General features: G+C 32.6%; 1 protein-coding gene across 1 annotated transcript in view; it reads right to left on the reverse strand.

The window, feature by feature from the left end:
* The window catches only part of DDX4 (DEAD-box helicase 4), a 53,944-nt gene that overhangs the window by 13,481 nt on the left and 23,533 nt on the right, over positions 1–16,930 (reverse strand). Inside the window, 9 exon segments of the mRNA XM_074282499.1 lie at positions 3,021–3,187; positions 4,057–4,186; positions 4,571–4,725; positions 10,908–11,060; positions 11,767–11,909; positions 12,300–12,344; positions 12,458–12,505; positions 13,452–13,493; positions 14,156–14,239. Coding sequence (XP_074138600.1) covers positions 3,021–3,187; positions 4,057–4,186; positions 4,571–4,725; positions 10,908–11,060; positions 11,767–11,909; positions 12,300–12,344; positions 12,458–12,505; positions 13,452–13,493; positions 14,156–14,239 — 967 coding nt within the window.

The raw sequence follows: 16,930 nt of genomic DNA on the forward strand, positions 1-16,930 counted from the left end.
TGGAAAAATAAGAAATGCCTTTACTATTTGATCCTGATAAGAAAAATCAAACTTGAAGATAAAATAAACTTCATATTTTAAAATTTCATTTCTGAAGATAAAAAGTCTAACCAAACTTCTTAATTACTTACTATGAAATACTGTTCCCCACTTTAATTGACATTTTTAAAGTACCAATTACTACTTTCACATAATGAGGGCCACCATCCTTATACTGGTATGTCAACAAATCTGTCATCTCCTTTATTAGTGCAAGCAACTCCTTCCAACAATGCAAACAAGCAACCCACACTTTCTCATCATATATGACTACTATATATTCTCAAAAAATATTCCATAGACAATCCAGCCAAAGTACCAAGAACTAGGTGGTTACTTCTAATAATGCAACACTAAGGCTTATCTTTCATGTTCATTACCACCAGCCTTACCTTTCTTTTCTAGAATCATAAAACTCAAAGTCTAAAAATTTTTAGCACAATATATATTACTATAACACATCTATCAAATAATAATCCAGTCTTTCATTAATAATAACAGAAGAGAACATAATCTCCAGAAATTCATGCATTCCACTTTGGGATAGTTTTAACTGTTAAAAAAATTCCTTTTATATAGCCTAAAATACATCACTTTGCAAATTCCACCTACTACCCTTAGTTTTGCTCTTGGGAACCAGCAAATCTAATCTAACACCTTAGACAACATAATTGTTCAACACTTGAGACTGTTACCATACTCCCCCCCCCCCCAACTTCAATCTTTTCTTTTACAGATTAAATATTTTCAGTTATTTCAATTCATTCTCTTATGGCATAATTTTGGGGTTGTTTTACTATCCTGTTTACCCTCCTCTCAGTGTATTATATAGCTCATCAAAGTCCTTTAAATAATCTCACATTTTTCCTTTTGTGTCAACTAAAATTATGATTCTCAATGACTATGGTATTCTATGATTTACAGCCATATAAGATATCCATAATAATACTGAAATTGAGAATAACTCTGAATTATTGAAAGTATTGCATTATTTCCCCATCAATTGTAGCTCAATATCTATTTATAACAACTGCCTAACATAAGTACCAATGAACTCATTCAATGGCATGTCATTATCTCAGCAGATCATTTTATATGGTTAGGCTGATAGTTTTTTTTGGTCATAGATCATAGATTGAGGGCCTGTAGCATTTTAGGAAACAATTTTCTGAAATACAGTTTTAATCTTCTGCTATTTTCTTTTCTAGTACTTTAGAATTTAAGGTTACAGTTTAATTGGAATTGCCCTTACTTTCTAAGTTTCTGTGCTTGGCAAGATCTAGTATCTGGGGTTGAAGTATTTTTCTGGCCTCTCTCTTTCACTGAAGCAAATGAGTTACATCAAACTTTTAAAATAGGAAGTACGATAATACAAAGCCATGTCTTTTCCTTTAATTTTCACTTTTGTGACCTCAATAACTTCCTTGAATACAACCAGGGGATTATTCTAAATGCACAACAGTATATTTTCATCTTTATATTTCTCCTAATTTAGTGTTATTTGGACCTTTGCTCTAAGATTAGATCTGGTTACACCCAGCTTTAAAAATTACTCCTATTATCAGTGGATAGATATTTCCTGTACTACAGCAGCCAATTTCATTTTTTTGTGATGTTTAATTCTCATCATGTTCAATGGGCAACTAGGTTGTGCAGCAGATAGAGCACTGGACTTGGAAGTGGAAAGACCTGAGCTCAAATCTGACCTCAGAGATTCACTAGCTATGTAGCTAACTTTTCTTCCTCAAAAGATGGATGGAGATTAAAATAGTACCTATATCCCAAGATTGCTGTGAGGATAAAATCAAATATGTGCATAGCACAATGGCTGGTAGATAGCAGGCACTACAAAAATGTTGTTTATTTTTTCGCAAAAGCCTTCTTAAAGAAAATATGTGAAAGATATCTCCTGCTAATAGTCATCTGAACAGGAGGCAGACCATCTAGCTCTCATATACCTACTCCAACAAAACACTGAAGTCCATGCTATATGAATAATTATCAAGAAATCTATTAAGAAAAAACTACAGTGACTTCTTTCTCCCCTGAATTATATATAGGAACCAGAGCCAGAATCACATAAGTCCTGGTTGCTTCTACTAAACATAAGAGATCTTATAATATTCCAAAAGGCAAAAAAGATAGGTACTTCTAACCAATCCTAACTTATTTTGCAAACGAGTGCAATCCTACAAGGAAAAAAATTGATCTTTAATGTAACAGAAAACTTTTCAAGCATTTCTAATGAAAAGACCAGAGCTGAGTCAAAACTTTGAAATACAAATACAAGAATTCAGAGAAACCAAAGATAAATTTATGTCAATAATTAAAATTGGATACCAGATAACGCCATGCTAACACACTAATAGGAAAAGTAGAAAGTTATTTCTTCAGAACCTTAATGTCTTCAAAGAATACTGTGTAAATTAATGAAAAAGACATCAATTCTAGGTATAAATTGGTTCTTGTCTGAAAGTCTGAAGAAAAAGAAGGGGGTAAAACTTGATATTTCTCATAATTGGGGTGGGTGAAAAGAATAATCACACATAAAAGAAAGGATGAGTGGACTGGGCATCAAGTGGATCTCATTCATTTTAGAAAAAAAGGAACTTTTATATGTATATATGTATATATATAATATATATATTACTTATAATTTACAGGTTATGGTGAGGCTTATATGAAATCTATCTAACACACTCTGAAATCTTGTAAAGCACTTTAAATGTAATTTGTAAATGCCAATTATTATTTTCCACTGTAATGTTATTAGTAACAGGCAGAAATGTAGGAAACAAAGATCTCTGAAATTATAAAAATAAGGTAATTATAAGAAAATACACTTAAGTATTACCTTTTCAGAAATGTACTTGATCTATAAATTAAAACTAAAGATGCATTAAAAATTGTTAAGATAAACTAACTGTTCATAAAAATGTTGATGAATATATCAAAGCTATTTTTAAAACAAAAAATTTTACCTTTGAATTTCCTCTGGAAAAGTAGCACTAAACATCAGGGTTTGACGTTGGTCTTTTGATGGCATTCCTGGAAAGGAAATTAGCTTCTTCATTTCAGGGCCAAAACCCATATCCAGCATTCGGTCAGCTTCATCCAATACCAAATATCTGACTTGCCTGAGGCCAATCTTTTCCAAAGGACAGAAAGAAAAACATGTATGACTAGTTAAATTAAAACATTAACCTAAAAAGTTGAGTCTATTTTTGTTCAGGCTAGCAGAATTATCTTGTAATAAATCAAATAAACATCCCATTCTCTCATCATCCAGGTACTACCAAAAATCTCACTCTCACAGAAGCCAATATGCAAATGCAACAACAAAAAAAAAAAAAACCACCCAAGCAGCAGCAGCAAATATCATAATACGGGGAAAGGAAAATTAGAAGTAGATTTGTAATTTCTTGCAGGTTAAATTTGATGAAAAGATCAAGATTTGTTGTGGAAATTGCTACAGAAAATGTCTGAAGAAATAACCAGCTAGCTTCTTCACTAAACTTAATATTGTCAAAAAGTTACCTATGAAAAGAGAAAACTAATCCTTACAAATGCATGATGATACATAAAATGAAACAAATAATACATATTTCAAGTCAGATTTTCTGATTCTGTGATACTCAGATGGTTAGTTTAAAAAAGTGATGAATTACTTCTATTTTGTGTGCGTGTGTGTGTGTGTGTGTGTGTGTGTGTGTGTGTGTGTGTGTGAAAATGCAATGTAACTTGATTCAGAGATTCAAAGTAGTTACCTACTAGTAGTTTTTTAGTACACTTCCCCCTTCACAAGACCCCATATAAAGATCTAATAAACTAAGTACATATCACGGAGAATCGCCTTTACATGTGCAAAGAAGAAAAAAGTAAGAAACTGAGTTAAACACTGTGAATGCTTTCTTCCAGTATAAACCACAACAATATTTGTCAGGAAACATAGATTTTTTTCCAATGTAGAAATGTTGTGATTATTCCAAAATTCTTAGATAACTTTGTAAAGCCTACCTTTTCTTTACCTATGATGTCCATTAGCCTTCCTGGTGTAGCACATAAAATGTTGCAGCCTTGCATTATTTGGCGAATTGAATGTCCCAATTGTGTTCCCCCATAGATTACAACAGGTCTTATACAAGTCCTTTGAACAAAAAGAATATCATTTTTTATTTCTTTAAAAATAAAGTTCACTAAGTATTCACTGTATGAATCACCATGAAAAATAACAAGTATATGCATATGATATAATTAATGATGTTGAAAATAACCAAACCACTTTTTTTGGATAAATTTAATGAGAACTGAAAAGAAGACTCAAATTTTATCTTCTAATTTGAAACCCAACTGAGAAATAACAAATGAGCAAAAAGATGCAATAATTATGCAAAACAAAATTCCTGAAGACTAATTAGGATTATGCTAATATCACATCACATCATATCTATTCTCAAATCTATCCATGATGAGAAAAAGGGTTTTTTTTTCCCAGAAACTATGAAAAGAAAACAAACTTGTACACACTTACCCAAAAGAAAATTTTCTTGCTTCCAAGAAGATCTGGTTGATCAACTCTCTAGTTGGAGCAACAATAATACACTCTGGTTCCTGCTGATCTTTAAAACGACTGGCAGTTACTCCATCCCGCATCATATGAGCCAAAATTGGCAAAAGAAAAGCTGCCTAAAGGTTAAATTGTAAAATTTACAATATTTTCTAAAATAATACATTTTTCTACAGAAAAAAATAACAATAGGAAAATAGGAAACTAACTGAAATTTCTAATCAAGAGATTTAACATTTAAGGTCTCTATAGTTCATCTTATAAAGGAGATTTGAATTGTCATTTATCACCTTTTCAGAAATGTGCAGATTTCCTTGAGTACAATTCCTAATTATGTCACTCCCCTAACTCAATACACTTCCTAATGTCAACTAAAAACGTTCTCTTTAACTTTAAAACCTTAACAACCTATTTCAACAGTCTCATTATATAATACTCCCCCTTCCTATAATGTAACCTGGCCTTCTTTTTGTTCTTTATATATAACTCACCTTATTTCTTATCCTCAAAACCTTGCCCTGGCTGTCTCCTAGGTCTGAAAGATATTCCTTTTTCATGAAACTGCTTTCTTTCCTAAAGATTCAATTCAAGTGAGCCCATACTACATAAAACTTATCAATAAACTAACAGAGCTAGAAAACAACAATAATCAAATTCACCAGAATAATGAAAAGATCAAGAATATAAAGAGAATTAATGAAAAATGGGAAGAAAAAAAAAAAAAAAAGCAGTACCAGCTCAAACTATACTTCAAAACGGTAATCATCAAAACATTTGTACTAGTTAAGAAATAGATTGATCAGTGGAACAGATTTGCTACACTATGATATAAAGAAGCAAATTAGTACATGCATGCACTTTTTGATCAAGCAAAACATTGTAGACTTTGGGGCAAGAACTCATTATTCAACAAAAATTGTGGAGGAAAACTAAATAACAACCTAGCAAACTAGGCACAGAACCATACAACTGCACATTGTATGACAAGACAATCTCCAAACAAGTATGTCTTAAGACATAGAGGAATTTCATTTTTTAAAAAATTGAAGATGCAAAAAAGAAATTGCATGTCAGATCTATGTGTAGAAGAATAATTTGTGAACATAAAATATAGAGAAATGATCAGAGAAAGCAAAATGGTCACTACTTGAGTACATAAAATTTTAAAAATTTTGCACAAATAAAATCAATGTAGCTAAAGTTAGGAAAGAAGCAGATAAATGAGAGGGAGAAATGTTTTCCACAAGTTTCTCTGATAAAAATATCATTTTTAAAAATAATAGCTATTTTCAAAATACAGGCAAATAGAGTTTTCAACATTCACTCTTGCAAAACCTTGTATTCAAAATTTTTCTTCTTCCTTTCTGTCTAACAGCAAGTAATCCAATATAGATTAAACCTGTGATTCTTTTAAACATATTTGCAGTTATCATGCTGCACAAGAAAAACTAGATGAAAAAAGGGAAAAAATGAGAAAGAAAACAAAAAGCAAGCAAACAGCAAAAAAAAAAGCTAAAATACATACTATGCTATGATTCACATTCAGAGGCTAGTGGCTTCTTTCTGGTTGCAAATGACTCTCTCTACCACAAGTCTTTCGGAATTGGCCTGAACCATCTTGCTGAAAAGAGCCAAGTCCATCACAACTGATCATCATATATTGTTACTGCTGTGTACAATGTTTTATTGGTTCTACTTACTTCACTTGGCATCAGTTCATGTAGTCTCTCCAGACTAACAATCTCATTTCTAAAATATATAAGGAACACATTCAAATTTATAAAAATAAGAGTCACTTCCTAATCGAGGATATGAATAGGCAGTTTTCAGTGGAAAAAAATTCCAAGATATTGATAGTCATAAAGAAAAATACTCAAAATCACTACCAATTAAAGAAATACAAACTAAAATTACTCTGAAGTTCCATCTCACACTAATCATATTCACTAAGTTGGCAAAAAAGAAAAATGAAAAATGCTGGAAGGGCTGTGGAAAAACAGGTACATTAATGCATTGCTAAGGGAACTATGAACTTATCCAACCATTTTGGAATGCAATTCGACACTATGACAAAAAAGCTATTAAAACATGCATATATGTTGGAACCAGTAATACCACTAAAGATACCAAAAAAAGAAGAAAGTGAACTATTTGGACAGAAATATTTGTAGCAGTTCTTTTTGTGGTGGCAAGGAACTGGAAAATGAAAAAATGTCCATCACTTGTAGAAACAACTAACAAGTCATGGTTTAAGAAGAGTGTGACAGAACACAATAGCATTTTAAGAAATGATGAAAGCATTTCAGAGATGTCTGAAAAGCTATTTATGAACTGATACAGAATAAAGTAAGCAGAACTAAACTAACAATTTATGCAATAACAATATTATAAAAACAACTACTTTCAAAGATTTAGGAATTCTAATCGTCCAGTAATCAATCACTCACAACTCCAAAGGGCTCAAGATGAAACGCATCATCCATCTCCTTAATGGTCTAAAAGAGTACAAATTGAGCCACATTTTATGAACATGATCAATGTGCAAATTTGCTTTGTTTGACCATATACATGTGTAACAGGGGTTTTATTTTTGTTTTCTCATTCATTGAGGGAGAGAGAGCAGAAGCAACAGCAAGGAGAAGAGGGGAAATGTAAATGTAAAAATGTTACCTTTGATATAGCAGTATCATTACTGGACCTATATCCCAAAAAGATCATAAAAAAGGAAAACTGACCCTATATGCAAAAATATTTGTTGCAGCTTTTTTATATTGGCTAAGTACTTAGAAATTGAGTAGATATCCATCAATTGAGGAATGGCTGAATAAGATATGGTATATGAATGTAGAATATTATTATTCTATAAGAAATGAGGAGGCTGATTTCACAAAAGCCTGAAAAAACTTACATTAACTGATATTGAGTAAAGTGAGCCTATTAGAACCAGGTGAACATTGTACATTGTAACAGCAATACTGTACAATGATCAACTTGGACAGCCTGATCTCTTCTATGCGATGCAATGATGTAAGACAATTTCACTAGACTTGTGATGGAAAACGCTGTCTGCATAAAGAAATTATTATTATGGAGATCAAATGTGAGTGGAAGCATAGTATTTTCACCCTTTTTGTTCATGTTTTTTCTCTCATTTTTTCCCCTTTTGCTCTCCTGTTTCTTGCACAACATGACAAATATGAAAATATTTAAAAGGACTGTGTGTATATAACCTCTATCAGACAGCTTGCTGTCTTGAGGAAGAGGGAGATGAAAGGAAGGAGAGAGAAAAAATGTGGAACATAAAACTTACAAAAATGAATGCTGAAAACTACCTTTATATTTCTTTGGAGAAATAAAATACTATTGAGAAAAACAGAAATCTATGGTTAAAAATTCTCCATCATGTAAGCAAGTGTATTTATGTGTGCATACACCTTTTGGAAAAGGGAGGAAATATTCTGAAGATCACTTAGTATTTATCAATAAAAGATATGTAAGAAAATTAAAGTAACATAAAAAGAACTTTAGCAAACATTTGAAAAGACTCAATTCAAACATGACTTTCTTCTATACAAAGCTTTTACTGATTTCCTCCAAACTAGTAATTCCCTTCCTTGCCTAAATAAGTTATCTTCTCTTCATATTTAGCCTGTACATATTTATGAATGTATATATTGTCTCTACAAAAAGAAACATCTTGAGAATTAGGATTTTTCTTTTCTTTTATTAATTTTATCCGTAGATCCAGTACTGTAGCTGAAAGATACACAATAGAGTCTTAATAAATATCTGTTGATTATGTAACACATTAGTCAGGAAGATGAAAATAAGATACCTTTATTCTTTAAAAATACAAATATAATCTGAGGCTTATCATCACCAAAAGATGTCTTTAGCACACTGCTCTAAAATTACATCTTTTGAGGCAATTATAAAACCATCATTCAGTATCCTCCACAACACACTCTCTTGCTCCTCTTACATATTTGACCATTTCTCTATCTCCTTTGTTGGTTCATCTTCTAGATCTCATTACCCAACTGGTTGTACCTCAAAACTATATTTTGGGCCGCCTTCTATTTTCTCTCTATACTCTCACTTGAAGATTTCATCATCTCCCACAGATTAATTATCATCTCTATGCAAAAGATTCTCAGATTTATATTTTAAATTCAGTTTCTCACCTGAACTCTAGTCACACATCTTTAATTGTTCACTGATTATCTCAAATTAAATGCTCAATAGCCATCTAAAAATCCAATATATCCAAAGCAGAACTCATCTTTTCTCAAACACCATCATTTTAAAGATCCCTATTTCTATCAAAGATACCATTATTCTTTCATTCACATAGGTTCACAACATTTGTCTTGCCTTTGCGTCCTTATTGTTGCTTCTCATCACATACAAATAGTCAGATGACAAATCCTGTCATCCCTTCTCCCTACTCCCATACCCACAATTATAATTCAGGGTACCATTTACCTCCCACCAAAACTATTTCATGGGTCTAACTGATCTCTGTACCTCAAGTCTCTTCTTCTTCGATACATTCTCTACACCAAAGCTTCTTGAATTGTGAGTCATTTAACAATATGGGGGTCACAAAATTATAATATTATCAGTAAATATATGATTTGTACACCTATTTTATATACTTATGTATCTGCGTTCAGGTAAAAATTTCTCAGATGAAAAGTGGTTAACAAATAGAAAAAGTTTAAGAAGCCCTGCTGTACATAAATGCCAAAATGATTTTCCTTAATCAAAATTCTGACTCAGGTGGAAGGAAGTAGTAGTTCTTACAGCAGTAATTCAAATACTGGGCCTAGGATCTGGAAAATCTGAGTTCAAATCTCATAGACAGTCGCTCTCTGTGAGACTCTGGACAAGTCACTTAACCTATCTGCCTCAGTTTTCTCAACTGCAAGAATGTAATGATAATAGCACCTATCACACAGGATTTTTCTAACAGCAAATGATATATTTGTAAAAAGCACTTAGCATGTCTGGCACATAGATTCTATACAAATGCTTATTCCCTTCCATTTTCCTTTCAAGTGGCATCATACTATCTCTAAGATCAAAGACAAACACCTCTATTTAGCTTTGGAAATATTTCATAGCTTGGTCATATACTGTCTTTCCAATATTAAATATGACTATAAAATAACAAACTATTAATTAATAAAATTATTGTTAATAATTAATTAAAATTGATTAATTTGTTAAAATAAATTATTAAATGACTTTATACCCTATACAACCAACTGGTATTCTTGCTATGCTTCATACATGACTTTTTTTTGCATTCCTTGACAATTTTGCACTGTTTGTCCTCTATTCCTAGAATGTATTCTCAATACTTTATAAATAAAAAATTTCCTGATCTCCTTAGCTATTACCCTTTTCTCACTTATTTTGCAATATTCATACATGTAGATATTGTATCATACCTCCAGCTCATCAAAGAATGAATTAAATTCCTCGAGGACAGAACTGCTTAGTTTTTGTCTTTGTATTCTTAGCATCTTACATACTACCTAGCACATAGTAGGCTTAACACATGAAAAGAGAAAGAGAGGCTGACTAGAGGAAGACAGATATTATAAACATAGAGAACTGGGAGAGTAATCCATACACAGATAATCAACTATGACCTTTTCTTAATACAACTAACATTCTGGGCTATCATTTCCTCAGTGAGACATATCACTATTGCTCTCAGTCACCTCACCTCTTTTCCTTCCAGTCCTACTCTGGTGGAAGCACAAAGAAGGAACTTCATAATCCAGTTAATTTTTCCAAGACCCAAGATCTGAACCTATTCACCTCAACTTCCTACTTAATCCCAAATGATTATAAGGACTAAGCTGTTTTCCCTACATGCCTACTAAAGCTAACCAGCTGTCCCTAACTTAAACAAGTGGGCACAATCCACAAGAAGATGTTCCCAACTTCCTATCTTTATGTATATCTATAACAGACACCAGTTTCTCTTTTCCAAACTTTTGTGTTTAAATTACAGAAGTGAGCTTTTAGACATTACCACCTTCTACAGATCAAACATTCTTTAAATGAAAATAACCTCTGTAGACTGAAACAATATTAGAAATAACATAAGTAGAGCCCAACAAAATTAGGAGTTAAAAAGCAAAGAAAGCTAACTTTATGATAATCTACAGCAATCCAATCTTCTCCCTTACAAACAAAACAGAATCAAGGTACTTGTATGTAAGTAACAAAATTCTCAATTCTACAACATTCAAATGCAGTACAAAATACACAGAAAGTAACTTACAGTTTTCCCAGAGCCTGTCTGAGCACAAGCCATCAGATCTCGCCCTGCCAATATAATAGGAATACTGTATTTTTGAACAGGAGTAAGTTTAGTATAACCAGCTTTAGTTATGTTGTTATTGAGTGTCTGACAGAGATCAGCTTCTTCAAAAGTCTAAGAAAAAAGTACAAAGGGTAAAATCATAATTATAAATTAAATTCCATAAAAATTTATTCATGTATTATTCACATTTTCCTTAAAAAAACTTAAATCCATTTAAAATCCTAAAGTGATGCCACCAAGTTTTCTTACTCTAAAAGTCATATACAAGGATCTTAAACTGCTTCCAGGACAGCTAGTTCATGTAAGTGGATAGAACACCAGCCCAGAAGTCAGGAGAACCCGAATTCAAATCTGGCCTCAGACACTTAACACTTCCTGACTCTGACGCTGGGCAAGTCACTTAACCCCAATTGCCTCCCCCCCCAAAAAAAAAGAATCTTAACTACTTCCCAAAATGTCAAAAACATGAACCAAAACTAACTTCTCTCTTATGCCTGAAAAAAAGAAAAGATTTTGGAATACTTAGAGAATTTATGTTTCTGGCTTACAGGAAACTTTTTTTTTTAAAGTTTCCACATTTGAAAGAATATTTTGTCCATGTTGTTATATAACACAGCACAAAATTTCATTTTGAATAGCTCATCTGTTCCTAAATTTCATACCCAGTACACTTGATAGGAAGGTTGGAAAAGACCTTGACATTTCCTGACATTAATTTAGAGAAATGTATTTTTCAAATAGTAGTCATAAAAAGATACTAGGAAAAGGCTTACTTGGTAAAAGAAAAAAAAAGTATACAAAGTATAAATATACTAACAAGTATTGCTGGTGGAGCATCATGCCCAGATACTTCCACAAGAATAGTATCATATTTATCAAAGTTTATGCCAGTCTGGTAGTGTGCAAAGATAGCTTCTTCATTTTCTGGTGGGGGAGGTGGTATGTAGGTCACTTTCGGTCCTTGAACATAAAATATTCCAACATTAAAGAATGAACTATTGACTAAAAAAATAAGGAATCATAGATATGTTAAAGTCTTATGAACATTAAAAGTTAAACAGATGATCAAGTTTTAAATGCTGCTTTACTCTCCACCCTTTTATACTCTTTAATGTTTAAATAGGGGAAATTAGCTGGTTTAAGAAAATAAGCCACTGCATTTTAGATTTTACATTTCCTTCATAATAAGACTTTTAAAATTACACAATTCTATCCACAAAATGTTTGTAGAATCAATTGTATTGTAAACATATTCAGTGTGATCATGAAAAAACATCTAAATATACTATACATATTGAATATGTACTATATATATATATATATTACTATACATAAGGTGAACCAGCTTACCTTGAAAGTCACCACTTTCTCCTTCAGCTTCTGATTTCCAAGTATCTTAGTAAGAAATAAAAAAAGAAAAAGAAAAATATGTTAACACAAAATCATCAATGAAAAATTGCCACAATAAAATCAAACAAATGAAATATTTGTATAAAATTAAAGCTTACTTCTTCCAGAACCTGCCACTACTTCTTCATTGAATCCTTTGTAACCACCTATTAAAGCAATTAACAGTAAAACAGTAAATATACAAATTTACAAATATTTGTGAACTCCTTATTTTTTCAATAGTCACTAATGCTCAAAAAGTAGACAAGTTAAGCACACTATTACTCAATAAGTGTTTGAATTCAGTATCAGGAGTAGGAACCTGCATTAATTAATCTTAATATCCAGAAATGTGTAGAATTTTGCATCCCTCCTACTAACACCAAGTCAATTTTTCTTCTCTATTTCCTAAAGGCATACTCCAGAATTTGGTTTTCAACTGGAGGGAGCTCCAGGAAAATCAAAGAAATTTTTCCTCTCAGGTGCAAAACCACTTCACAGAACAAGAGGATAGTCACAAAAGGAAATAAAGATTGGGAGAGACCTAACAAATTTTTTTACCTGGTACCTCCAAAGGGTGCAACCTAAATAATCAGACACCTTACAACTAAAGCATCTGTAAATAGAATCACATAATGCATGGGAAATTCTGCTAGCAACTATCAAAAAACAGTGGTATATGGTTTTAAATGGCCCTTCACTAATTATTTCTGCAATGGAAAACCCATTAAGTAGGGAAGAACAGAAGGGAAACTATATTAGAAAGCTCATGAGACAAAGAATCAAAATAAATGTTGCTCATTTTTCACAGTAAAACAAGTCAAAACAAGCTCCTCCCAATCTGAAAGGCTTCAGCATTTTAAAAACTTCTTTACATAACTTGCAACAATGCCTTAGTATTTTGACATATAGAGCTATTTACTTCTTCAGTCACCTCCAGGCCAAATGCCCTATCCTTCAACTTAATATAAAAACAATTGTTTCTAGGCACTAGCACTTTCCCATAAGAAGTTAAGGCAGAATAGGACAATATGCTGAATGGATAACTTTTATTTCAATCTAAATTACTGTTATCAAATTTTAAAGTAAGCACCCCCAACCCCCAAACCTCACCTCTTCCACCAACACTTCTGCCTCGGAAATTGTCACCATTACCTGAAAAGTATTTGACAACAAGCTTAAAATGTTTTAATTCTCCTCAAGCATACAAGCCAAAATGGAGAAGTCTATTTTCATCACTGCTGTACTGATAGAAGGAATTACTTTAATTTTTCTACAAAAGCTTTCTTCTGTTTATGTATCTAATTCAAACTTTTTCTCCTTATAATTAAATCTATCCACAACTAATATGCTCTCATTTTTCATTTACTCCCAAGTCCTATCCATTCCTCTAATTTTCTTTTAATTTCATTCCCTGACACTGGTCCAAGAGTCTACTTTCATTTTCTCCTCCCCTCACCCCCCCCAATAATTTTAATCAGCTTTAATTTATACCTTGAAATTAACTCAAAGGTAACAATATTTAGTACATAGATTTTAAAAAGCCACAAAATTTTTCTTAAACCAATTACACAAATGCAAAAAGGGATTAAGCTACTCTTCTTTATGCTTGACTTCAATACTTCAACAGAGCAAAATATAGAAAATGAAGGAGGAGAGAGAATGTGTATGCATTTTACCATGGCATATACAGTACTTATTGAAAACTAATGAATACAACACACGCGCACACACACGCGCGCACACACACACGCGTGCGCACACACACACATGCACACAACCCCTCTCTCTTTTAATAACAAATTCTAGATTCTTACCTGCTGGATCAACTAATCCTGTTCTTCTTGAACTAAAAAATCCACCAGGGCGTTGAGGCCCATCTTCGCGTTCAGATTCACTATCTAAATTTCATAGATATAAAATGTATTATATACCTCAAGTAAATTATATTGTTTGTTATTTTTAAAATCAATTATATTTAAAATAATTTATGTTTAAAATTTGCCTAAAGATGATTAGAGGCTCACCCAATTGGCTGCCACTTCTAGTCAATACTTTCCCCATAACAGCTCTCATTTACCTCTGCCCCCTTCTCTCTACTCACTTATCTCTTTTCTGTTCTACAGCAGAGATCTATCTATCCTCTCATCAATCCACTTCCCACACAACCACCCTAAATAACCATGACCAGGTATGACCATATTATTCCCCATGAAAAGAACCTTTAGTAAATCTCCAGTGCTTCCAGAATAAAATTAAAACTCCTCAGCTTAGTATGTGAAGCCCTTCACAAGCTGGTCACAGCCTATTTTTCAAACTAATTTTACATTATGCTCTCTACATTTCAGCAAAACTGGTTTACTGGCTTTCATGACTAGGCATTTCCTTTCCTGTCTCCATGCCCTTAGAAGGCCTATTCTGCAATCTATGCTTCTTGTAATAATTTCATTGCTTCAAGGCTCAACACTTGAAGAAAGCCATAACTGACCTCTCAAAACTGTTAGTGTTCTCTCCCTGCTCAATCTAATCTTAATGTACCTTTATAAAGGTGATAAACATCACTCTGCATCCACCATTTGAAAAGATACCACTTTAGGTCAAGGACTTGTTTATCATTTTGTCTTTGTATCTTTAGCAACTTGTATAGTATTATCACTGTCCTACTAAATGTTTACTAAAGGCCTACTAAATGAATACTCCTTTAAGTTTAAGCAGAGAGGGGAATAATATTTTTTCACCAACAAATCTCAAAAAAGTTTTCCCACAAATTCTATAGGCTGGAGATTCTGGGAAGATGGCAGAGTAGGTTAGAAAACTCCAAGGAGTTTCCCACCCTTCCCCTCAAAAAAACAAAACCGCACTTCAGGTTGAACACAGAGCAATGAAAAACAAATAAAAGTTGGAGCAGAACAGTGGTCCTCCAGGGACAGAGAAAATTTCAAGAAGTTGAAGGAAGCGGGATTTGGCCCCTGTGAACTGTAACACCTTCAGGTTAACTTCACTGAAACAAGCAGGGAGTCCTGGTGTTTCCTGGGTTGGGAAGTGGCCTTGATTCAATCCCAGCAACTCACTTCTCAGACAGTGTATAGAAGTCAGAAGTCTGAGCTGGAGATGCTTGAGGGAACTTCTACAGATAAGGAATACCAGGCCCAGCTATGCTTCAGAAACTAGACATTCTGGGCAAGAAAGAACCAGCATATGCCCAATGAGTGCAAAAGCAGTGAGACAGGGACACTGCTGGCTGCCAACATTAACAGGAGGGCAGAGTTCTTAGTTTTGGGTTCCAAGCTAAAGGGGAGAACTAAAAAAGGACCTGAAGCCAGAGATACCAACATTCTCCACCCTGCCAAGGAGGGGGATTGCACTAAAAGAATTTAACCACAGACAGTTACTATGGGAATAGGAAAGACCAGGATTCTTTTTCAGGGAAAAATAGTGAAGTGAAAAATAAAAAAAACAAAAAAAAAAAAAACCAAACCCTTATTCTATTCCACAGAATAAAAACACATTATTTATCTAAAAAGAATTTTCAGAGAACAACAACAAAAAAAAAATTAAAAATTAAATGAGACACTAAGAAAAAAAAAACTTAGGGAAAAAAAAAACAAGATTATGAAAAGAAAATTAACCAAATAGAAAAGGAGATCTAGAATCTTAAGGAAGAAAATTACTCTTTGAAAATTAGAACTGGGCAAAGGTAATACAGTGAAATCAAGTGACCAAGAAATAATAAAATATAAAAAGTGGGAAAAAAGAGAGAATGTGAGATATCTCATAAGAAAAACAACAGATCTAGAAAACATGAGAATTAGTTAGATATCTAGAAGCTATGATAAAAAATGGAAACAATATCATACTATAAAAAATAATTTAAGAAAATTGTCCTGAAACATTGGAACAAAAGAAGAAATAGAAATAGAAAAAAATCCACCAACCACCATCTAAAAAGATCCTACAAGGAAAACCTACATGAATATTACTACCAAATTTCAAAACCTCAGATTAAAGAGAAAATTTTACAAGCAATAACAACAAAAATTCAAATACACTGGAACCACAATTAGAATCATACAAGACTTATCAGCAGTTACAATAAATGACAACAGGTCTTGGAGTACTATATATATCAAAGGTCAAAAGAACTAGGATAGCAGCTAGAAATATATCCAGCAAAATTAACCATAACCATGAAAAAAATATTCAGAAAATTAGCAGACTTTCAGGACTTTGTTGGGGAAAAAAAAAAAAAAAAAAAAAAAAAAAACACCTTACCTTCATAGAAAAATTGACATAAGAAAAAATAAGGTAACCATCAAAGACTAATTTAAGGGACTCAATAAGGAAAAACTCTTTAAGCTTTATACATGGAAATATAAACCATGTCTAAGATTGTCATTGGTAACTGGGTAGTTCAAAAAGAAAGATAAGGGTAAAATGATGTGACTCAAAAAAAACCATAAATATAAAAATAATAATTATGCTATATGAATGATGTGTGAGAGCAAGAAGTGATACAGAGTAGATGGGGAGGAAGGCTAGTATTTCTGAAATCTTACATCAGAAATGGGTTAAAAAGGGGACATTTGATATGT

Source organism: Sminthopsis crassicaudata, chromosome 1 (genome assembly GCF_048593235.1).
Source record: "Sminthopsis crassicaudata isolate SCR6 chromosome 1, ASM4859323v1, whole genome shotgun sequence".
Lineage (NCBI taxonomy): Eukaryota > Metazoa > Chordata > Mammalia > Dasyuromorphia > Dasyuridae > Sminthopsis > Sminthopsis crassicaudata.